The 24,874-nt window shown below is 34.5% G+C and overlaps 1 protein-coding gene across 1 annotated transcript; it reads right to left on the bottom strand.

Annotated features, from left to right (window-relative positions):
• Positions 1–18,374: 18,374 nt before the first annotated feature.
• LOC149153331 (C4-beta,C20-epoxidase-like) lies at positions 18,375–19,757 on the bottom strand. The gene is made up of 3 exons (XM_089440636.1): positions 19,316–19,757; positions 18,840–19,179; positions 18,375–18,758 (listed from the first exon to the last, which is right to left on the bottom strand). The coding sequence occupies exons 1-3, from the start codon at positions 19,702–19,704 to the stop codon at positions 18,519–18,521; spliced, it is 969 nt and encodes a 322-aa protein (XP_089296762.1). The 5' UTR covers positions 19,705–19,757; the 3' UTR covers positions 18,375–18,518.
• Between the last annotated feature and the right edge of the window lie 5,117 nt (positions 19,758–24,874).

The raw sequence follows: 24,874 nt of genomic DNA, 5'->3' as shown, positions 1-24,874 counted from the left end.
CTTCTTCACCATAAAAGATCAAAATACCCCTGTTTCCTTTAGTCTACATCCTTCTAGTTTCCCATGCTTTGAAAGAGCTCCATGTCCGTGCTTGCCTATCTGAGACACTCTTCCCTCAATCTGCCTTGGGGGGTTTCTATCCAATCGTAAATTTTATTGCTCTTAGCATGGAGCACGCCTTCATTAGCTAATATGTCTGCTTCATTGTTGGTTGTTTGGCGCACATGCGTAAAAATAAGGGTTCTCATGTTCTGCAGGTGGGATTGAATCCATTGATACACTTGCAAAAGCCACCAATGTCTCGAGACTTTATCTGGAGTAGAGCCATAGCAAATTTTCTTGACCGAATTAATAATCAATTCAGAATCAGCTTCAATTATGGTATTATGGAGATTTGAGTCCCTCAAGATTTCTAGACATTTGTCAAGGGCCATAAGCTCTGCCATATTGTTAGTGGCTTTTCCCAAATGGCTATGAAAGATGGTTTTTATGAAACCCTTTTCATCTATTATTACTCCTCCATACCCCGCCATACCCAGGTTTCCTTTTGAGCCCCCATCTATATTGCATTTCAAAAATCCCTGGGGGGGGTTGCCAGAAATCCTTATCAGTTATTATATGACTTACATTCCTATTTTTTCCCTGTGGGACAAGCCCCTAGAGACCCAAATGCAGTAGTATTTTCACAACTGAATCTTTTGGTTGGTCCTCGGGGGGATTTTTAATGAGGGTCCCTACTGTCTCATTGAGCTGTCTTAAAATCTAAGCCATGATGTTCTGGGGAGAACCTTTCCTATTCTTGAATATTCTGTTATTGCTTTCTTTCCAGACATCCCAGATTAGAAATCCTGGAACTAAAGCCCAAGCTTTGTTGATTATTTCATTGTCAGAGAAATTTTTCCTCCACTTCTTCAGAGTACCAGTAATGTTTTCCATGTCCCTGTCAATTTGTCTGAATATAGAAGCTACCCAGTTCCACAAGGTGGATGTGAATGGTAGAAGTTGAGTAGCTGATCCATAGTTTCTTCTTGTAATTCACATAGCTAGCATCTAGATGGGCCGGATACCCCTCTTCTCCTAAGGTTTTCCCAAGTCAGAATTTTTTTGTGCTACACTAACTACATGAACAATTTGATTTTCATCCAGCTTTGGTTCTGCCATAGGTCCTGCCCTACCCAATCAGGGTTTGGACAGTCAAGTCCAAGGGTTATGTGCTTGGCCTCTTTGAGGTTAAAGTTGCCTTCATTTTTTTTGCCCCATCTTAGTTGGTATGAATCAGCGGATGTCAGAATCCTTCTCTAATCCAAGATGGTTGTTAAAGCTTTTTCCTGTGCCTTCAACGGGGAGTCATCACTATATACCAGATTCTTCCATACTCTCCATTTTCTCTCGCTTCTTTCCTGATCCTAGAAGTCATTTACCCTGAGTAACCCTTTGTTGTCAGTATCATTCTTGAGATTGGCGAGTTCTTCTCTTCACAGTTTAGGTTCATGTTGCCAATTATCTTCCCAAAAGCAAGCAAGGTTTCCAGCTCTTATTTCCCAGAAACTGTGTTTCTGAACAATGGCTCTATTCTCCCAAGCTTTTCCAAATGTGGGAGCCTTTGATGAGCCCAGCCATTCTAATGTGATCCCTTTCTTTCCAATTGTTTGCAATATTTCTGTTTCCAAAGTTTGGCCCAAGGTGAAGCCGAATCTTTTAGCCATCTCCCTCATAGTTTTGCCCCCAAAACTTTGTTAAGTATTTCAGGGTCATCAAGTCCCAAACCTCCATGTGTCTTAGGTTTACATATCTTTTCCCAGACTACCAAAGCCTATTTTTTTCTCTTCCCCTTTGCCCCAAAGAAAATCTCTTTGGATATTTCTGCATTGTTGCATAACTCCTTTAGGAGCTGGAAGGGCTAAAAACATAAAGATGGGAACTATTTGAAGGACAACTTTTGTGAGCACTAGTCATCCTGCTAAATTTAAAGACTTGTCTGTCCATTTCCGGATTTTGTCCTGGAGCTTATTGGTCACAGGCTCCCAAACTTCCTTGCTTAGAGGTTTGTCTATTAGAGGTACTCCCAAATATTTGGAGGGTAGCATATCTCTCTGAAAGCCTAGAATTCTAGAAATATGTCTTTGAATAGCAATGTCAGTATTAAAAAAGAAGATCTTTGATTTGGAAAGGCTTACCTCTGTACCCGCAGCCTTTGCGAAGTGGTTCAGGATTTTTTTGTAGGCTAGAGCTTCCTTGACCATGGGTGTACACTATAGCATGGTATCGTCCACAAATTGTTGATGGGTCAAAACCTCTCCATTCATGGTAAGTTTGAGACCCTGGATTTGGCCTTCTACTTTGGCAAATTTGATAGCATTTCCAAGCCCTTCCATCATGAGAATAAAGAGGAAGGGTGAGAGTGGATCTCCTTGTCTAAGACCTCTCGAAGGTTTGAAGGTTGTAGATGGTGAACCATTTAACAGGATTGAAAAACTGGAAGTAGTTACAAGGGACATTACCCATCTTATCCAGTTATGGTCAAATCCATAAGCTATTAGAACTTCCCTGATGTAAGCCCAACTTAGCTTATCATAAGCCTTTTCTAGGTCAAGTTGTATAATCATTCCTGCCTGCCTATTGTTCTTAAGTGAGTGAACCACCTCATGAGCTTGAATGATATTGTTGAGAATTTGCCTGCCTTCCACATATCCAGTTTGCTCCTCAGACACGAGAGTTGGAAGAAGGGGCTTAAGCCTATTGGCAATTATTTTGGAAATAATTTTGTACACCACATTGCATAATGCTATTGGTCTAAATCTGTCTGGTGTCATAGCATTAACCTACTTTGGAATCAAGGATATGAAAGAGGTATTGAGCGCCTTCAAAATAGTTTTGTTTTTCCTTGAGTCCTCCACCACATCGATGATATCGTGCTTGACTATTCCCCAACATGCTTTAAAGAAGTCAACATTGAAGCCATCTAGACCTGGCGCTTTTCCTTTTTTCATCTCTTTGATGACTCCGCTGACCTCCTCTTCATTCACTGGTCTGTTTAGATTATAATTGTCTTCTCTTGTCACAAGCTTAGGAATGTGCTTTGTAAATTCCTTAATGAATTGAGATCTGTCTAAAAGAGGTTCCTCAGCTATGCCTTGGAAATGTTGAACCAGAACAGCTTCTATTTCTTTGTGGGTATTGAGTTGATTTCCTTGAGAATCTTTGATTTTTGAAATCCTGTTATGAGACCTGTGACCCATGGTAGATTTGTGAAAAAACTGAGTATTCCTTTCTCCTTCTTTTAACCATAGTACCCTTGATTTATGTTTCTAGAATATCTCCTCTTGCTTACATAATCCTTCCAATTCTTGTTGATTATGGTTAGTTTGTTCCTTTCTCTCCTCGTTGAAGCTATCTGTGATGAGGATCTGGTTAATTTCTTGTAGCTTCCGTTCAGCTATTTTTTTTGCTTCAAAAATGTTGCCAAACTCATTCTTATTCCAATCTTTAAGCTTGAGTTTGATGTGTTTCAATCTTTTATGCAGGAGGAACATTTTAGTGCCCTAAACTTGCATATCCTTTGTCCACCATTTTTCAATATTGCTGATAAAGTCAAGATGGGTAAGCCAAATGTTTTCAAATCTGAAAGGTCTATTTCTTGGAGTTCCTATAAAGGACGCTTCAAGTTGAACAAACCAGTTATCTGAGCCACCAAAAGGGAGTATCGTAGCTGACAAGTCAAGACCTATCACGATGAGGTCCTCCGAGATAATAAATCTGTCCAGTTTTGAGGCCACTAGAGACTTTCCTCCCATTTTATTATTTCAGGTGAAGATACCATTACTTGTCTCTGTATCTACTAGCCTCATGTTGTTTATGAAATTCTGAAATGCTATGGAATTTCTGCCTAGTAATCTAGTTCCACTTTTTTTTCCGATAGGGACCTGATCATGTTAAAGTCCCCTCCCAGAATCCAGGGGATACTCGAATGCCTGTTCCTTAATTCCTCCGGTGAGGTAAGAAGCCTGATTTTGTCATCAGGCTTTTGTGGACCATAAACATTTGTAATCAAATAAACTTCCTTGTCCCCCAAAAGTTGGATGACCACTGATAGATAGTTCCTGGATGCTTCAGCATCTAGGATTCCTAGCTTCTAAGGGTTCCAAAGTGTGAGAATTCCTCCTGCTGTTTTATCTGCTTTAACTTCTAGATATTCATATTTGATTAGTCATTTGTTGTGTATTTCTCTTATTTTTTCTATTGAACATTTTGTTTCCTGAATAAATATCATATCTAGTTTTTCTACTTTCATTCTATTGCTGAGATTTCTTTGTTTCCTTTTGCTTCCTAGACCCCTAATATTCCATGTTGTAAGCTTCATTAAGAAAGATTTGTAAAGGAGTAACTAGTTAGGTCTTTCATCTTACCAGAGTTGATCATGAGTTTTCCACATTCAATCAGCAGCACATTTTGTTTTTTTCATCCTCTTTTTCTTCCTGGATTCTTGGGAGCTTGTCCCCCTATTGCCTCCATCGTTTTAACCCCCTCATTGTCCTGACTATCATAGTTTCTTTTGGTCCCTGCACCCTTTTCCTGCATTCTCCAGAGGAAGAGTTGTTGTACTCTGTTAAATTCATCTTGAGGTAGTGAATCCACTCCTTTGGTTGTTCCTTTCTCCAAGAACTTTTCTAGATCGAGATGCTCCCTTTCGAGTATGTCCTGCAGTTCATGAACCTTTGTACCCACTTCGCTTGGGGTCATCTCTTGGTCCCAATCAAGTACCATAGTGCTTGGCTGATCCTCCCTTTGTTGGCTTTTATCAAGTCAATCCTCCATGCTCTTATCCTTTTCCTTCTCTACCGGATTGTCCTTAATTACTTGATTTGTTCTTTCATCCCCCTCTTCTTCTTCTAATATCTTGAACCTATTATGACTAGGTTGTTTTTCCTCATAGCTTTTTTATTTTTATTTTTTCTCCCTCCTTTTCCTCTACCCCCCACCTTGGTAAAGCTTTCAATCTCTTTACCTGAGGTTGCTTTGATGTTGCACTCCATTTTACTTAAAGGTCATTCTCTGAAGAGGTGCCCGTGTTCATGGCATTTGTGACATCTAAAGGGTACATGTTCGTAGTCCACCGCTTGTACCCATTCTTCATCATATACCTATAAAATTATTTCATCTAGCAAAGCCCCAAAAAGGTCCATTTCCATGCATATTCTGGCAAAGGAGGTATATTTTCCTCGTAGAGTGGCTTCTGATATTTTTAAAAAATGCCCTAGTTTATTACCTATGGCTTTAGCGATTCTGGTAGCCACTAACCTAGAGGTAGGGAATATAGTCTTACCCACATCGGCACCGATGTAAATTTTTCTCGCTCCAGAACAAAGTTCATTACCCATGGCCTCATATAGAGGCCTGCAACCGCATAGAAGTAAGGACCTCCTTCAAACACCCTGTCTTTATCCACTAGGTTCGAAAACACAACTGTGAAGAAACCCTTGGATCCAAGGTGTAGCTCTATTTCTCCCTTAGGTTTCCAATGGTTCTTTATCCATGCGTGTAGTGCCTTCTCCATTGGCCAAAACCCCATGAATTTACATATCACTGCATAAGTCGCCATATGCTCTCTGTGCGCCTGTAGCACTGGAGCACTTAGCACCACACGGGGTGTGATGGATGCCTTAGGTTTACATGGTCTTGTCCTACTACTGGGGTCAGCCTTCTGACTGTCTACTCCTGTACGCTTCTCTCTTCTGACTTCCTCCTGCATTTCAACCTTCCTTTATGCTCTGTTGTTTTCCTGTTTTCCTCTGTTTGTACCCTTTGTTTCCGCTTCCATGGGCTTCTTGAAGTGGTTTGATACAACATGATTGTAGGAGGGAGTGGAGCTACCACCTTCTCGCCCCTCCATGGTGCCCAACTCTGAAATCCTGCAACAAACCCTAGTTCCGCGCGTTTTCAAAGCTCCATGAGAACTCGATTTACATTTGACAAAATTCGATTTGTGTTACTACCTATATCTTGTGTTTCTAATCGTAGCCCATTTTCTTTACATCATTTAAGCCAATCCCTAATTTCAACTATTTCTTTCTTTTAGGTACCTTAACATTTATTAGTCTACAAAAGCCTAATCGCAGTCCCCTTATGGGATGAATGGATTGACTTTTACAAATTTAAGTATCAATATTTTGAATAGTGCTTTAGGTACCTGAATTTTCCAAAGCTTTGAATTTGTAAAAAAAATTGACTCTCATAGAGAGATCCCTTTTGGGAAAGGGATTCATTTGTCATTCTTAGACTCATTTTAAAGCAATATGAATCCCCAAAATGTTTTCTTATGACATTTATGATTTCGATGAAAAAAATTACTCTATAAATTTCTAAATATCTTTACCATTAATCCTTTTTCTTTATTTATTTCCTTCCTTCATTGATTCTTATCTCACAAATGATGAATGGAATGGACATGATTAATAAAAATTTATATATTTATTTATGTTATATGTTATTGTTACCACACGTGGTCCACTCAGAAGTGCATGATATGAATGGTATTATTTGCTTGGTATATATTGGAAATATGAGTATTCGTTGAAAGAGGAGTACCACCTCTTTAAAAACCTAGAAGGATCTGTATTCAAGTCGTAGGAGGTTGACTTTTTTATTTAAGGAAAAAATATCAACAATACCCTCACAAGAACATTGTGTTTTTCATTTTTGGGTAGTTTTAGTGGTTATAATCAAATTTATATTTCACCTTAAGACCAATATAAAAATCAATTTACATGTCCATGGGGGACATTCACCTACCAAATGTGTCCCTTTCAGTTGTGTAATGCTTCAACCACCTTTCAGAGAGTAGTGTTACAAATTTTTTTTTTCATATTGAATTCATGGTTGTGTTGAGATATATATGGATTACTTTACTTTTATTATGATTTATTTTAGGAGGCATTATATAATGTTGAAAAGTTTTGATTTGATGTCAATAAGCTAACATTAGTTTGAGTCATGTAAAAATTCATAGATGTTAACTAAAGGTGTTTCTCTTGGACATATTATTTCTACTACAACAATTGATCTAAATATGTCAAAGATATAAGTACTTTCAAAGATCACAAAATCCTACAACTCAAAAGGAAGTAAGAACTTTCTAGTCTTGCCAATTATTACATAAGCTTCCCTTAACATTTTATGAGAATTGTTGCACCATTTCTTAAGTTACTCTCTAAAGATGTTAATTTTTCTTGGGATAATTGTTGTCAATCTACATTTGAGATCTTAAAAACAAATATTCTTGCTACATTTGTGTTGAGAGGACCAAATTGGGCCCTACACTTTCACATCTCTGTGGACGCTTTTAATACCGCACTTGGGGTTGTTTTAGTGCAGAAGGAAAACTAGTCTTATTATGTTACTTACTATGTTAGTAAAAATATTGCACTTGATGAATTTAACTAGACTGTTACTCAAAAAAAAATTAGCAATTTTGCATACAATTAAGAAGATTTAGAATCAAATTAATAGATATGAAACTTTCATTCACACTTATCATTGCACCATTCATCATCTAATAAACAAAACAATCACTAATGATAGGATTAATGGATGAGTTTTGTTGTTGTAGGAATTTAATGTCACCGTTGTAAACAACCTTAGTAAGGTAAATTTGGTTGTATATTTTCTTTCTAGAAATTATAATAAAGCTAAAATTATTCCTGTACATGCCACATATTTCTTTATGAACATTCATCTTTTGTGTCTACTTACTCTTTATGATTTGTAGATATTTCTAATTTCTTAGCTACCAGAAAACTATCACAACATTTTTCATTGAGGGAGAAATAAAGAATTTTCAGGTCAACTACCACCTACTCATGGGTCAATGGTGATATTTTTTTAATCGAATATGATCTCATTATCTATAGAGTCATTTGAGAGGACAACATGTTTCGTATTTTGAAATTGTGCCATGCCAAACCATGCAAAGGACACTTTTCCAACCAAAGGATAGCTTACAAGTATTTCATTTAGGATACTATTGGCCAAGCCTTTTTAAGGATGCCAAGAAGTATGTTACAAGCTATGATATTCATGAAAGATTATGTCAACCAATACTAGCCGATAAGATGAGATTGCCCCCTAGGTACTTATTGAATAATTTTAAAATTTGGCTTTGGATTTTGTTGGACCTATAAATCCCAAGTCGAGAAAGAAAATATATGTTCTTATTTGCACTAATTATGTTACTAAATGGGTAGAATCCAACGATTTATTAAAATCTAATGAATACACAGCTAGAAATTTTATTTATGAAGATATTTCACTCAATTCGATATGCCTAGAAAAATTGTTACATATCATGGGATGAAATTAACATCCAAACTCATCCAATCCCTTACTTAGCAGTGCTAGATCAAGCATAAAACCTCTTCTCCTTAACTCTTGCAAACTAATGGATAGGTAGATTCCACCGATAAAGTGCTAGAAACCATTCTGACAAAGATAATTCGTAATCATCATAAAGATTGGGGAGATCAACTTCCTGATGCATTGTGGGCTTAAAGGACTACATGGAATAATACTAACAGATCCATACCTTACAAGTTGGTTTATGGGAAGCAAGTTCTTCTCCCTATATAAATTATGTTAAAACTTTGGGGATTATAGCCCAGTTTGGAATTAACCTTTCAAATGGAGATCATCAAAGGATGATGTAGCTTAATTAATTAGATAAGATTAGTGATCCTGATCTTTGGAGGGGGGGATTTGAAAAATTGAAATGTCGTAAAAATATGAGAACACACAATAAACAAAACCATCAAGAAACTTTTTATTAAAATAGAGAATAATTATAAAAGCTACAATGTGGTGGACAATATATCCTTTTACAAAATGCGACTTGTTACTTATAGCATTTTTTAGTTACAAAACTATGGGTAAATTCCATGGATGGGTAAATACCATGGGTGAATGAATACCATGGGTGGATGCCACTTAAAATACCATGGGGGGGTAAATATCATGTGTGGATGAATACCATGGGTGGATGCCACTTACAATACCATGGGTAAATACCATGTGTGAATGAATACCATGGATAAATACCATGTATGAATGAATACCATGGGTGGATTCCACTTACAATACCATGGGTAAATTCCATGGTTCGATAAATACCATGGGTGGATGAATAACATGGGTGGATGCCACTTATTATACCATGGGTAAATTGTAGTTTTTAACCTTGTACATAAATTACCTACAAACGAATTCTTAAAAATAGAAAATAAACAATGGCAAGAGCATAAAACATAAAATAGATATACATAGAGATTTCCCCCTGGATCCCAAAACTGAGACTACCAGATTGATTTTTCATTATATTCCTTTCAATGTTACAATACATAAATATACATGTCAAAACATTCATAAACCCCAATCCATTAACCCTGGATTAGAACATAAGCGTAGTTCCCTTGATCGGATCTACAAAATACCATGGGCAGAAAACCATGATGCCCAAAACCAAGTGTGAAACCCATGCACAAAACCATAGGTAGGTCTACCCACCTAATATAGGATCCAAAAAAAAAAAATTTGAAGGGGCTACCTCAGACCCCGTAGAGGGGGGCTATCGGACCCCTCAAACCCCTCGACAGGGGGGCTATCACCCCCCCTCTAACCCCCCACTCTGCGCGTGGGCCTAGTCGTGGAAATAACATAACACACACCCAATATAAATTCCATGGGTGGATAAATACCATGGGTGGATGAATACCATGGGTGGATGCCACTTTCCATTCGGATCATTCCTCCCTCCTTAAAAGTAATGGCCCCCATTGCATGAAGTTCCCTCCCTAGAAGCCTTTGTTGAATATGAAGAGCCACTTAAGAGAATGACTTTGTGTGGTTAACCCATAACCATTATGAATGAAGATATGAGGATAAAGATACCCTGTAATGCTTGTGAAAAACTATGATACTAATAGCGTGCAACCTACCAGGTGGACTTCTCTAAAGAATGGGCTTGTAGATGACTCAACCATGATAAATGAGTATCTGATGATAGAGATATCATGTAATGCTTGTGACCAACTGTGATAATAACAATGTGGGGACTAGAAAATGGACTTCGATTACAAGGGTTTTGTACAGTTGAGTCATAACCTTAGGTTTGTGGGTCACCCGTAACCGTGATGCTTCTCAGTCTGGTTGGTAAAAGTATGGTTGATTGTCTAGTAGATTCTCCCATCTAATGAGATGTTGTAAAGGTTTCTTTCACGTTAATTTTTTTCTAGCAATAGACCTCTTGCTGATAACTTCTTCTATAGGTGATGAAATCAAATTATGTCAAAGACCCATTTGAGGTATTGAAGTGACATTTCCATTTATATAATACACTTGAACTTTTATTACCTATGGAATGATAAAATGATTCATAAAACTCATGGTGCACATGACCGTGCAAGACTCCTCACATATGTAACTTCAAATGCTCATATATCTCAAAGTGGGAAACGAAATAAAATTCCATAAAAAACCCATTCGAGCTAACAAAAAATAATTTCAAATGAGATATTTTGAACTTTTGAAATGCTTTGTGTAAGTTGTGAAACTTGCATTAAGTTTACTAAATAGTGTTTCTGTGTGTTTCATTCATCATTGTGCTTCAAACCCTCATTCTAATGGAGAAATGCCATAAAAATATGAGAACACATAGTAAAAAAACCACCAAGAAACATTTTATTAAAATAGAGAATAATTGTAAAATCTACATTGTGGTGGACAATTTGTCCTTTTACAAAATGTGACTTACTACTTATAGCATTTTTTAGTTACAATACCACAGGTAAATTCAATGGGTGGGTAAATAACATGGTGAATGAATACCATGGGTGGATGCCACTTACAATACCATGGGTAAATCCATGGGTGGATAAATACTATGGGTGGATGCTACTTACAATACCATGGGTAAATACCATGTGTGGATGACACTTACAATACCATGGGTAAATTCCATGGGTGGATAAATACCATGGGTGTATGAATACCATGGGTAAATTCCATGGGTGGATGCCACTTTCCATTACGATCAATTAAATAATAAATTGTTCATCTAACCTCTCTCATTCAATAGAAAAGAACTATGGGAATGATAAATTTATTAAAAATAAGAAATTTAATGTGGGTGACTAGACTCTTCTCTTCAACTCCAAGTTTAAAAATTTTAGAGGGAAATTATCTACTTGTTGGTTAAGTTCCTATGAAGTTGAAACTGTTTTCAATAATGGATTAGCCTAGATCAAAATAATAGATGAAGAAAAAGTCTCTTTCTTGGTGAACTACCACCAGTTAAGGATGTATCATATGCTCATGACCAAGGAGGAATTCATTATAGATGTTGGTGGATGTACAACCTTCCCACTCCTACTTATTATTCTTGTTGATTCTTTTATTTAAATAATAATAATAACAATAATAAAAGGAGAGAAAGAAAGAAATAAGCATAACTATGAAAACCATTTTCTTGGTACAATTAGACACAAATTTTAATAGAAAACCAGTTTTTTGATGAGTAGAATTTACTCTTCCTATTACAACATGTTGTTATTGTAGAACATTGTTCTTCATATCTCTTTTTAAACTTCTTTGATAAATTGATTTGGTCTCATCAATTCTAATTATCTTTGAGGATCAAGACTAATTATTTTTAAATAGTACTTTGGAACTTGCATCCATTAATGGAGGTATTCTTCACTAACGAAAAAGGGAATGCATTAATTTCTCCTAATAATTAGATTTTCCGGGTGACTTTAATTCATCTTATACATTTGTACATGGCAGAATGTACTATGCTACCTTGACACTCATTAACATGAATGGCGGGTTGTATCTTGTTGGTTAATGACATATATAAGTGGCCACTAATCCCATGTTTTTTCATCATGCTTAACATTAGCACATTTATTTCACATGTTGAAAATTGTACCACATGGTTTGGTACATGCGAAGACCTCATGGTTCATTTTCACACAATAGTTGTAGCCTTCAGATTCTTCTCAAATAAAAAGGGTCTGGTTGTTGAAATAGGAAAGATAGATTTGCTTCAACAAGAGGGAATCAATGTGAATTTGGGACATTTTTCCACCCTTACAATTAATTCTCTTGTTACAGATCTTGAGGCAACCATCCTTTCCCACTCATTTAAACAACAATCTATTTACCTACCACTTCCACGTTTTTTCAAAAAAAAATAACATGATTTTTTTATTTCATCCATTCAAAGAATGTATTTTCATAGCAGATTTATAGCCCATGTTCTTTCATTCCAACAAATGTTTTAGAAAACTATGCAACTAGAGTTTCAATATTAGCACTCCTCAAGTTTTTATGTACTATTAAAGGTACAGGGTGAGCAAATTTTTAGCAAGTAAATATTTTTAAAGCACTTTTCTTCATCCTTTTAATTTCATTCCTTATCAATTTCCATTTAATCCCAATTATACAGCTTTCTCACTCCACCATTTTGACTCCATTAAACTCCATATAAGATGAAGTCAAAACATACCTCCGCTCTTAAAGTTTGTAACATATTATTAGAAGCTTTGATTTTTAGACAAGAGCATCATTTTGGGATTCCCACTTATATTAAGGATATTTTCTAATCAAAATGTTATATATATATATATATATATATATATATATATATATTTATATATTTATATTATGAAAAGAAAAAAGTAAAAAAAGAAGAAATGCATCATCATACAATGGGATTAAAAGAATAATATCATGCATGAGAACATGTAATGGATTGAGTTTGGGGATATTGAGCCTCAACTTTGACAATTTATAAATCTTATTGGAACTTATCACCTTTTCATTTTCGTCCAATTTTCAGATGGTCCATAATTCCATGCCATAAAAGAGTTTAATGAGTATCTAATTATCAATTTGATCATTTCCCATGTCTTGATCCCTATTTGAATTGGATTTTACAAATTCACAATTGTTTTGAAAGAATAAAAATATTTTATGTCAACTTGCAAATATCTAGTAATGTTGTCTTCCTAAAAATCTGGTAGCACCTCCACACAAAAATCCAATAGCATTGTGTGCCTAAAATTCTAGTAGCTCTTTTACCTAGAATTTAGGTAGCACCCTTGCATAGAATTATGGTAGAACCCTGCACAAAATTATGGTAGAAATATACATAAAATTTCGACAACACCTTGCACAAAATTATGGTAGAAACAAGCATACATAAAATTTCGACAACACCCTGCACAGAATTACAGATACAATAGGTGAACATAGAATTCCAGTAGCGCATTGTTGTTTGAGATACTTCAACCATCTATCAATGAAATTAAGCATATGGATATGGTGAGAGATTGTGTTGATATGCTTCTAAGTCATTAAAAAAATTGAATCTTCTTTTATCCAAGTGGAAGGCTCCAATCGAAGTTTTTGTCAACTCATTCCAAGGATATAGGTAGTGGTTGAACTCCTTCGTTAATCCACCCCAACCCAAATGCTCCACATCATTTTCTCTCATCTAGAATTGAACCATTTTCCCTTCGTTTCATTCACTTAGCAAGATGTAACTACACTCATTCTAAGTTGAACATTGAGATCCATGAATATAGGGGAAATTATGCATGAGCATCAACTCCTATTCTTTTTTCTTCAAATGTAATTTTAAATATGTAACCCCTATCTTTGTAGAGGCCATGGGAGGTTTATTCTAGCACAATTCTAATTGAGATTAGCCATTTAAGCAGTTTGGAGGTTTATTCTAGCACAATTCTAATTAAGATTAGCCATTTAAGCAGTTTGGATAGAGCTATGCAGGGGCCATTGTACTCTTTATCTTTGGATGACGAAATAAATACATGTTTTGTTGTGTAATTCTTAACAAAGCCTGTAATTCTTTCCGTCAGTGTGCTAGAAAAGGTAAGGCTTCTTCTCTTCAATATAACTTGCATTGTTTCTTTCCATAAGTAGTTGACTTATTTATTTGATTGGTAGCTGCAAGTTTATATTCATTTATTGTTACTGGAATTTTCATTACAGTTATGTTCATTCATTTTTTTTGTAATTCTTTTATTGAATAGTGTGACAATAAAATTCTGGTAGTGATCTTGTTTATCCCCAAGGGTCCAAAGGGTGTTAACATGAGGAACTCTACAGAGGATGCAAAAAGCCTTAGGACTTAAAACTGTTATTGGAGGACCTTCTAGTCTGAGTTGATAGCTTGATCGCTTTTTCTATTGCAAATTTAGAAGTGTGATGAGGCTACAAAAATTAGTCTAGAATGTGAAAAGTTATTTTTTGAAGATTTATTATTATTATTATTGCAGAGAGACTGAGTCATATTAATTCTTAAAAAACAGAGAAAAATTTTTCATCGAAATTGGTTTCTAGAAGTGACCTATCAAATGAGTTAGCGCATCAGATTAGGTTTTTACCTAAAAGTGTATATATTTTTCTCATGCCCTATTTTTCTCATGCCTTATAAGCTTATGAGCTTATGCATTGATAACTTAATGGTTAGTAATTTAAGCAATTAAATTGATATAAACTTCAAATTATAATTATAATTATACGGAAATGAAGATAAAATCTTGTATTTTTTATTATTAAATATATTTCAGATTACTTTTAAATTGATGAATGATATCTATAATTTAAAGTCGTAATTATTTCATTTAAAATATTTTTTAATTTAAATAGTATAATTTTATAAATATAATATTAAAATATATTATATTTTAATGTTAATGTTAATTCAAATATTTTAACATTATCTAAAATTAATTCAAATTCATAATATCAATGAATTAAATATTTTATTTAAAATAATTATTAGTTTGTTTAGTTCATTTTTAAAGATAAAGTGAGAAAATATATCATATATCCAATATTACATATTTATAAACCACTTAAAAATTATAATTATAATTAATAAATTAAATATTGTATTTGTTCTTCTTTATTAATTTAAATATCACACAATAATAGTATTATAATGTGATTTTCCCATTCGGGGTATTAGAATTTACGTCAATCGAGGAGGGAGCCTACCACCGGGCTGCCTCCCATTGCATTTTAGAGGGAGGGATGACATGACTATCCCACCCCTTGCAATCACACATGTTAAGTGTCATTCATTCCCTTCACAATCATATGTAATCCTCTTCTCTGTCTGCAAGCTCCTAGATTGGTAACCTCGACTCCATGTTCTTTTGTTGTGCCTCTGACATTCCCCCATCATAGGTCAGATATTTCTGGTGCGAAACATCCTTTGTAGCTTAAATCTGGCTGTCACAACCATGTGTCATGCAGAAATTCTTGTGATTCTGCTCTAGTTAAGGGGAAATCTCTCTCCTATGGCAATGGCTCTATGAGAGTTGCATTACAGGGTAGTCCTAACTCCAGGGATGTTGGACTTCAATGCATACATCTAATGTCAAACATCCATGAGAGGAGTAGAAAAATGGAGGCGACCCCTTGAACATTTTTGGCAGCTACGACAGAAGCTTGACCAAGGGGAGTGGTGACAGTCAAAGGAATGTCGTCAACCTAAAGCATTTCCAAGTTCATTGGGTTGACCATTGCTTGATAATCCATTCTATGTCCAACCTCTACAACTCCTTCAACTCTTTCAATTTGATAGATTTTGTTGGGTGGTTGTTGGTTCATAGTCTCCATAGTGCCTAGGTATTGGTGTTTTTGGTTTCTTATGGTCATTGAACCTTGCCCTAAGTCCCTCCATTTTCATTAAATCATTATCTCATTTTTCTATAGTCTACTCCAAACCTCCCTACAGGCTAAGTCTTTATTGGAAAACCATGTTACTTTGTATTATGTGTTACCGTCTCCTTGGTTTAGTTTTCTTCTAGGGGTCGTCCTTGCTTTCGCCTATTCTGGTCTAACATAACATGCCCATTAGAGGATGTGTTGTTGTCAGGGATCTAGTGATCTAGTGGTAAAGGTCCTCAAGGCCACCATTTACGAGCTCAATCCCAAGAACAAAATGCTATAGTTATTTTCCACTTCTCTCAATCCCAAGAACAGAATGCTATAGTTATTTTCCACTTCTCTCACTCCCAAAAATCCAAAAGGAACTATGCCAACATGAATCCTTGACCACTAATGACTGCCAATCCTACCTTGATTCTACAATCCAAGATGAAGTAGCCATTTGGTTTCCTAACCCTAGGCATACCATGGGAAGACATACCCAATATCTTAATTTTGTTACCCTTCAGTGGAAAATAAAAACACTCCTAAGCAAGGTCTCGAAGGAAAAACATGAGGACCGCAACAAGTTCAATGCCACCAATGATCTTGCATCATATGTATAGATTCTCGACTAGCTCACATAGAAGGCCATCTCTAATGTGGCCTAAAACCTCTAGCCCTACCAAGTAGCAATGCCCATGATCTCGCCCTAATCACTTCATCAAGTAGCTTATGTCTTTTACTTTTAGCAGTTAAGCTTATTTCAGTAGTTATGAATTTAGCAGTAATAGTTTTTATATTTTAATAGACCTAAACGATCATTGTCCATTGCCATTAGTATTAGTAAATTCCTTGTGGTAGATTATGACATGACTGAGTTCAAAGAGTGATATCTGGCTTTGTATGAAGTCATATTGACACAATAAAATATTAAATCAACAACATATGTGTGTGTGGAGGTGTGTTCAAAGATAAATATTGATTGAGTAATATTAAACCATTTAGAATTACTTGTATTTGTTTATTATTTGTGTTCCTATTCTATTTGTTTTTAGGATGGTGTACATACTCTACCCTGTTTAGATTTGAACATGTAACTTCTTAGAAAGAAATACATACTCTTAATCAATAAGCTCACTCAAAATGTAATCAAGATATACACATATTCTTAAACTTTTATCAACTACCTAGCCATATAAATCAAATGGCAATCCATATTAATCATGAAAATACTTATTTTACTATACATCTCAAATTGCCAAATTTAAAAAAAAAATCATAAACTAACTAAATTATAACTTTATTTTAAACTATTATTATTAATAATTATAAAAATATTAATATATAACCTTTCTCTCACCTATATTTAAAAAAACATGAAACAAGATTATAAACTACAAAAATTTACCTTTATTTTAACATAGAGATTGGTAATCTATAATAAAATATGTTATAATATCATAAACCAACAAATACTATGACTTATAAATATCATATACTTAATAATTAATAATAATTAAATTACAATTATAAAAACACTATTTCAAAATAAACACATTTTTCAATATTTTAATATATATATATATATATATAATTTTCATGAAATTTAATTTTAAAACTATTATAAAATCTTTCATAATCTTCATGGACAGAGAAAGGCACGAATTCTCATCTTTTTACATCATTTTTTTAATGCTCTGCTTAAAAGATTGAAACAAAAATGGATTTTTGTGTAAGATCGAAATCTTCAATCAATATATTAAAAATATGAAAATGGATTATCGAAATCTTCAATCAATATATTAAAAATATGAAAATGGATTATCGAAATCTTCAATCAATATATTTTATAATATAAAAGATTTTTTTGGTAGGATCGAAATCTTCAATCAATATATTAAAAAAATATAAAAGATTATTTTTTAAGAATAAATATAAATAGAGTTTTGTGTAGGATGAGATTGAATTTTTTATTTTGAATATGTAAAAGTTTGGAGCATAGTAAATTTTTATGAGAATGAATCAAATTGGTGTATATAATTTTATTTTTTGTGAGATTTTTTAAACTATTTAACTGAAAGCATACATTCTAATCTTTTCTAATTTTAAATCTATAACTTTTTAGGAAGAGACACTTTTTCTTAGTCATTAACTCACTTAAATTATATATTTAAAATTAATAAATTAAATATTTTATTTATTCTTTTATATTAATTTAATTATTCTATTAGAATAGTTTTGAAATAAATATTGATTTAATTAATCCCAAACCATTTTTAAATAATTTTCTTTTGTTGATCAGTCATCCCTATACAGCGCACCACCCAAATAAATTATAAAGAATCTAATTATGCTGTTGAAAGGGTTCGGTTTATTTAATCATCAATTTACATAGTTGTTGTTAGGAGTACAGTGCACATTAATTGTAATTGTTTATCTTTTTAAATAGGAGTTGTTTTTAGTGTGATTTTTGGTGTTGGAATTTGGTGAAATAATTTGAGGTAAAATGTTGATTTGTGTTATTTAAATTTCTTAAAATATTTAAATTGTGCAAAAATTATCTATAAAATTTGTGATTTTAAAAAATTCTTATCAGACATTAAACCAAAAAAACTTATTAGAAAAACTTCCAAAAACTCAGACTAAAAATAACTCTAAATACATATAGCAAAAAGCCAGTGATAATACAATGACTTTGGGTAAAATGAAAACTAAAAAACTTCGAATAATAGATGCGGTCACCAGTAAGACCATTCACGAAATGTGACCTGACCTTTCCCTTCTGTTTATAATAAAAAGTAAGCCGGAGGTCCACCCAGAGTTGGGCCAGCTTTCATGAAGTACGCTTTTAAGTCTTCAAAAGTAACTCCTATGTACTTTCGAGGGTGCTTCTCATCGATCAGTTCTTCAGGAGCACGAATCTCCGCTTTGTCTGTAAAATCCAGAAAGAACGCCATGGACAGTCGTTCCGATCCTCCATAAACCACGCGGTGCTCTGCACTGCGGTATCTGCCATTACTCCACATCTGCCAACCATCGCCATCACTTGTTTCAGTGACAATTTCTAAATTTAGCTTTAAGAAAAAGAGGTCGAATTAAAGATTCACCTGTAAACAGTCGCCGATGTTAACAACAAACGATCCAGGCAAGGGCTTCGTATTAATCCACTCTCCTTCCTTTGTTCGGATCTGAAGGCCACCCACATCGTCTTGGTACAGAATAGTAAGGCACCCGATGTCTGTATGAGCTTTCGAGTAACGCCGCTGCTGCTGATTATCATGATCGTCTTTGTTGTGATAGAAATTCATGCGGAGCCAACCGTGAGATTTGTGAAAGAGCGGTGATGAATAGTGCTCAGTCACATCAACACCCAGACTGCGAAGAATCACTTTCAGGATCCCATGTGACACCTCCCTCATTTCCGAGTTGTACTCCTGCATCCTCTCGCTGTAACAGTACGCCAAATTTAGATTCGAATAACGAATATCCCGTAATGTAACTAATAAATGAAATGGGTTTTGAGATTTTACAAAAGAATAGCAAATATTACAGAAACTGAAACTTCAAGATGGTGAAAACCAACCGGAAATTGTGGTTTCCGTGGGGCCAAAGCTTGGAAGAGATGTCATCTACTGAATTGTCGTTGGGAAAGACCATGCTCTCAGGCAGCGAATCTTTACCCTCGGGACCCCTCTGGGCCTGGAAATAACCAGTATTGAAAATGGGGGAAATGGTTTTCTCTTTCATGTCAGCGGGCAGCATAAACATGTCTCGCGCCATGGAGTCCACTGTTTGAACTAGGCTTGACTCGACTCCATGGTTGATGGCACGGAAGAAGCCCCATTCCTGGCAAGCCTCTCTCAGTTTCTCGAGCTCCCGCTGGTCATGGTGATGGGCATCGCCTCCAGATTTCCATGGGAGGAGAGAGAAATCAATGACAGGAAGTTCCACGAATTCGCAAGGCGATTCCATGGCTTTCGCTCAACCGATAGGCTTCGCGCACACGCTGCCGCCCATCTTATAAAAGAAATGGAGTAGTCTACCGAGGCAAAAGAATGGCCCGGTTTCCGGCGCTGCCCGGAAAAACTTCCGGCTCCGGCCACCGCCAATTCTTCCGCCCAGCTCCGCCACCCTCGTCGACCTCCGCCCAGCGCCGCCGCGAGCTCCGCCCAGCTCGATTCTGTGAACTTCCAAAGATTAAGGAAACAAGGATCCGTGGCGTAATGGTAGCGCGTCTGCTTCCAGCTCCGAAGGTTGCATGTTCGATTCACCACGTCGGGTTAATTTTGCGAGTTCGTTCGTTTATTTTGCGTGTTCGATTCAACAGTGTTGAAGCATAGAGAAACCGGGCCATTCTCCTTTCTTACCTTCTCAAAATTCTAATGCAATCAATCTTCGTCTTGCAACTCCCGTCTCTGCTTCTGCTCACTGAAATATATTCTATATTCTACGTAAATAGTTTTAATTCAGTTAATATACCGTTTGTTTATATAAAAATATTTGATAGGCCTCGAACATCAGCCATGGCTACGGCCTGTAGGAATATCCAACATCTGCTGGAAATATGATAACAATTCCGAAGATTGATCCTTGTCTCCAAGACGGGAGTTGCAAGACGAAGATTGAGTGGAGACAAGGATACGGGAGTTGCAAGACGAAGATTGAGTGGAGACAAGGATACGGGAGTTGCAAGACGAAGATTGATTGCATTAGAATTTTTGAGAAGGATCCGTGGCGGAGCTCGCGGCGGCGCTGGGCGGAGGTCGACGAGGGTGGCGGAGCTGAGCGGAAGAATTGGCGGTGGCCGGAGCCGGAAGTTTTTCCGGGCAGCGCCGGAAACCGGGCCATTCTTTTGCCTCTGTAGACTACTCCGTTTAGTTATCCCGTCTAAATGCACTAAAGCCGAAGATGCGAATATCCTTTTTTAACGCTAAGTCATTGTAATTTCTTTTTCCTTTGTGTCTGAGTTTAGGTGGAGGTCGAATTCGCAAGGCGATTTCATAGCTTTCACTCAACCAATGGCTTCGCGCACACCCTTTTCGCTTTCACATAGGTCCAAACTCTCAAGTTTCACAGATGGCAGGTATGTTTAGGAGTCCGTCGTGATTTGATTCCCAAAGTCTGAAGTTTCACAGATGGCAGGTATGTTTAGGAGTCCGTCGTGATTTGATTCCCAAAGTCTGAAGTTTCACAGATAGCAGGTATGTTTAGGACTCGACTCAGTGGTGATTTGATTTTTTTAATAGTATAATTATTGTTTTTTTAATATTAGATAATAAACTTAATTATATTAATAAATGTGGTTGATATATTTATGAGAAGTATAGATTTATTTTAAATAGAGATTTAACATGAACCCAAAAAAATTTAATTTTTCTGGTACAAAATTTCATATAAACTTATATTATTTAAATGTTTTGTTTAATTATTTATTTATTTTTTAGATTTTTTAAAAATTTTATTTTAATCCATGTGAACAAAATTTCTACTTTAATAACTAACAAATAAAATTAAACTTCATACTAAACTGTAAAATAAATCACTCAACTTAATAATATTTTTTTATAAATATTTATAAAAAATAATTAAACTAATTAAATTATCATAATCACAAATCACATAAAATTGAGATTGAATGTCAAGTTTTATTTGATATTTTATATATATATATATATATAACGCTTTAATGTTAGGAGGGTTACATGATGTGCTACCCTTGCCCACATTTTCAAATTTCGGCATTGCTCCAACTCGTCAGCGTTTGGAGGGTTGTAAGGTGTAGCGCAGTCTTTACATCGAGATATCCGCAGGAGTCCTTGTTTCACATTCTAGAAAAGGGTAATGGTTAAAGAGTTTATGATAGGGCATTACATGTTTGTTTAGTTGCATACTCCTTAAACCGATAACACACCGTTATTATTTTTTATTTATCAACTCACCCCGTATCAACTCACAGCACCTGTGTTATCAGCTTAAAAAGTATACAGCTAAATAAACATTCAATGCCCTATGGCTGGCTCGTTAACCATGGTCCCTATGTACAATGTGAAACGGCACGGGCAATCAAACCTGACATGGTTTTGAATATTAATAAACAACAATTTATCATTGCCCCTTTCTAGAATGTGAAACGGCACGGGCAATCAAACCTGACATGGTTTTGAATATTAATAAACAACAATTTATCATTGCCCCTTTCTAGAATGTGAAACGGCACGGGCAGTCAAACCGAATATTAATAAACAACAATTTATCACATAATAATTGTGTGCATCGAACTTGCGTCTCACTTGAGGGCAACCAATATTTTACTGGTCAGAGGTATTAATGACCATATTAATGATGTGGTATACGTACTTTGTTAGATTATGTATTTGTTTAAATTTTATTAGTTTAAATTTAATAGTAGCTATATATAATTTGACTATATTAATAAGTTTAAAAATATTAATATAATATATGTTTATGATTAGATTATATATTTGTTTAAATTTAATTGTGGAGATATACAACTTAATCGCATTAATAACAAAATAAGTTTAAATCTAACCTTCACATTAATAGACCTTGAATATGAAAATAACACAACGAATCAAATATTTAACCAACACAACCTCGAACATGCACATCATATCACTCACTCAACCTGCACATCGAACCAAGGAAACGAAGGGGCCAAACACATGTTGTTGAAGTGCTAGAGGGTATCAATTGGGGTCACACAGCTGGAAAGAAACGAAAAAATTCAGTTCCAATAAAGATGAATATATGGTAAAATAAATAATATTTAAATTTAAATTATTGTTTTGATTTGGGAAAAAAATTCACATATTTTTTATATTATAAAATATTTTATTATTTTAAAATCAAATTTTATCTATCTATTTATTAAAAATAGAAATTCCCCAATCTCAATTTCAATATAAGCCACACCTATAACTTATAACTTAATTTAATAATGTTGAGCAACCTATCACAATGAACAACCTATCACCATTTTTGCAAATACAGGCACAAGATGCCTCTGGTAGCACTTTGAACAGTAAAATTACATAACACTCCGAACAAATATCTCGACAAATTTGAAATGAAGGACATTAACTTCATTTTATATATACATTTTATTAAATATTTCTAAACTTTAGAGTGGAATCCGCGTGGATAATTTTCCCTACTTGTTCTTAGGATGACGTTTATTATGCGTGTGTCTAATGAATTTCAATGAATTCCACGAAAACCTCCCTATCGCAATTATGTTCTTTCACTTCCTTTATTGGACAGAGTTAACTTTATTGTAAGTTTATCACCAAGGACTATCGAAGAAAGGGATGGACAACCTCTGTTATAGGTTTTAAGAGATCTGAATCTCACATTATCATCATTAATGATGTAACTCTATTTTAATTATTTTATATATTTCATTTAGGTATTTTTTATAGATATATATATGAGCTATTTTCTTATCTGGTTAAAGATGTGTGTATTTATATATTTTTTCCTTATAAACAACATCATATTTAATATTACATAATATCAATCATATAGGTATGTGTTACCATTGTAATATGCACTTATATATTTTTTATCATAATTTAATTTATAATTAATGACAAATTTTAAAATTGTAATCATGTCAAATTTTTGTGGCCATAAACATTTTACAATTACATTAATTTTTTTTGCATCATTTGATTGGTAAATGCGTTACATAACTCAATGTATCATATTAATGTCTCAACTTAAAGGGACTACTCTAATGACAAATTGGATGATCATATTTGATTGAGCCAACCTATAATGACAAATTGGATGATCAAATTTGAATGAGCCAACCCATAATATACATATGTGATCAAGTTTAACCAATTCACCATACACATGTCTAATTTAATTTCAAGGAACAAAGTAATGATTGTTATCATTCACTATGTATAAGACAATTAATAGGGACAACATTGATTCAACAAGTTTATCCAATTCAACACATGCATGACCAATCTAATTTCAAAGGACAAGGAATAGATTATCCTCATTTAGTGTGCATGAGATTGGTTTTTAGGGACAACATTAATTAATCAATTTTAATGAATTTAATGTGTGCATAGCCAATCCAATTTTTACAAATAAGAAAATTATTATACCCATTCATCGTGCATAAGATAGGACAACATTCACTGATCTTTTAATCATCCATTTTTGCATATGCAATCACAATTACTTGTAAATCTCTAAGATAGTAGAAAGTGAGTTTTATGGGTTTTCCTGTGTACTTATGTTGAATCAAAGCTTATAGTTATGTCTTTAAATAACTTGCATACAACAATTCTTCATTACATGGCTAAGATTTTTTCTCCAATTTTCTATTGCTTTATATTCATAGCAATATGCATAGATCAAGCATTTTTCTATTGGTTTTATGTTTTTGAATCAGCTTGGTTTAGTGTTTATTAATTGTTTGAAGTCATTCTACAAATTATCAATGTCCTATATCTATTTGTTACATTGCACTATGCACTCTCTATTTTAACTTAGCTAAATCATAACAATGCATTTAATTCCTTGCCAAGGAAAACATAAGTTGTGCTTGTTAGCCCAATGGTTTGGATCTATTTATTCAAAGAAATTGTTTCAAGATAGAGTTCATTTAAAGTCAAATTTTTTAGTCATAATTGGGTTTCTTTGAGTTATTGTGCACTATTGTTGATATGTAAACAATAGGCTTATGCTAAGACTAAATCTTATAAAAGGCTCATATAGAATGATTGTTAGCATTAGCACTGAACCAATCATGCATACTTACACCCTAAGTATTATACTATGCTTCATTCATCATATCATAACTAATATCAAGCTATGCCATAGTCAAATGATAAATACAAATGAACCTCCATCTTACTCAAAATTGCAACTTAAATAAGTGAATTATGTTCATTCATGAACATAGATTAGGAACAGTTATATAACACATCATCACCATTTAAAGGAAAGAAAATAAAAAATTTAACTTGGAACTACATTCCATTAATATTTAATATGAACATATCCATCATCCATTAGAGGATCAAGGGTTCAACCCAAATATATGGCTACTCCACTAGGGTTGAACCCTTTTAAGGGTTCAACACTTTTACCAACTCATTAT

Source organism: Pinus tabuliformis, chromosome 9 (assembly GCF_031772625.1).
Source record: "Pinus tabuliformis cultivar Carrire ecotype Pingquan chromosome 9, CPIR1, whole genome shotgun sequence".
Taxonomy (NCBI): Eukaryota; Viridiplantae; Streptophyta; class Pinopsida; order Pinales; family Pinaceae; genus Pinus; species Pinus tabuliformis.
This window is presented reverse-complemented; position numbering and strand designations above follow the sequence as displayed.

Coding starts and splice junctions, on each gene's coding strand:
- LOC149153331 (XM_089440636.1), bottom strand. CDS start 19,704: ATGGAATCGCCTTGCGAATTCGTGGAACTTCCTGTCATTGATTTCTCT. Junction 19,180..19,315: donor CACGGAAACCACAATTTCCG/GTTGGTTTTCAC, acceptor GTACTGTTACAG/CGAGAGGATGCAGGAGTACA. Junction 18,759..18,839: donor ACATCGGCGACTGTTTACAG/GTGAATCTTTAA, acceptor GATGGTTGGCAG/ATGTGGAGTAATGGCAGATA.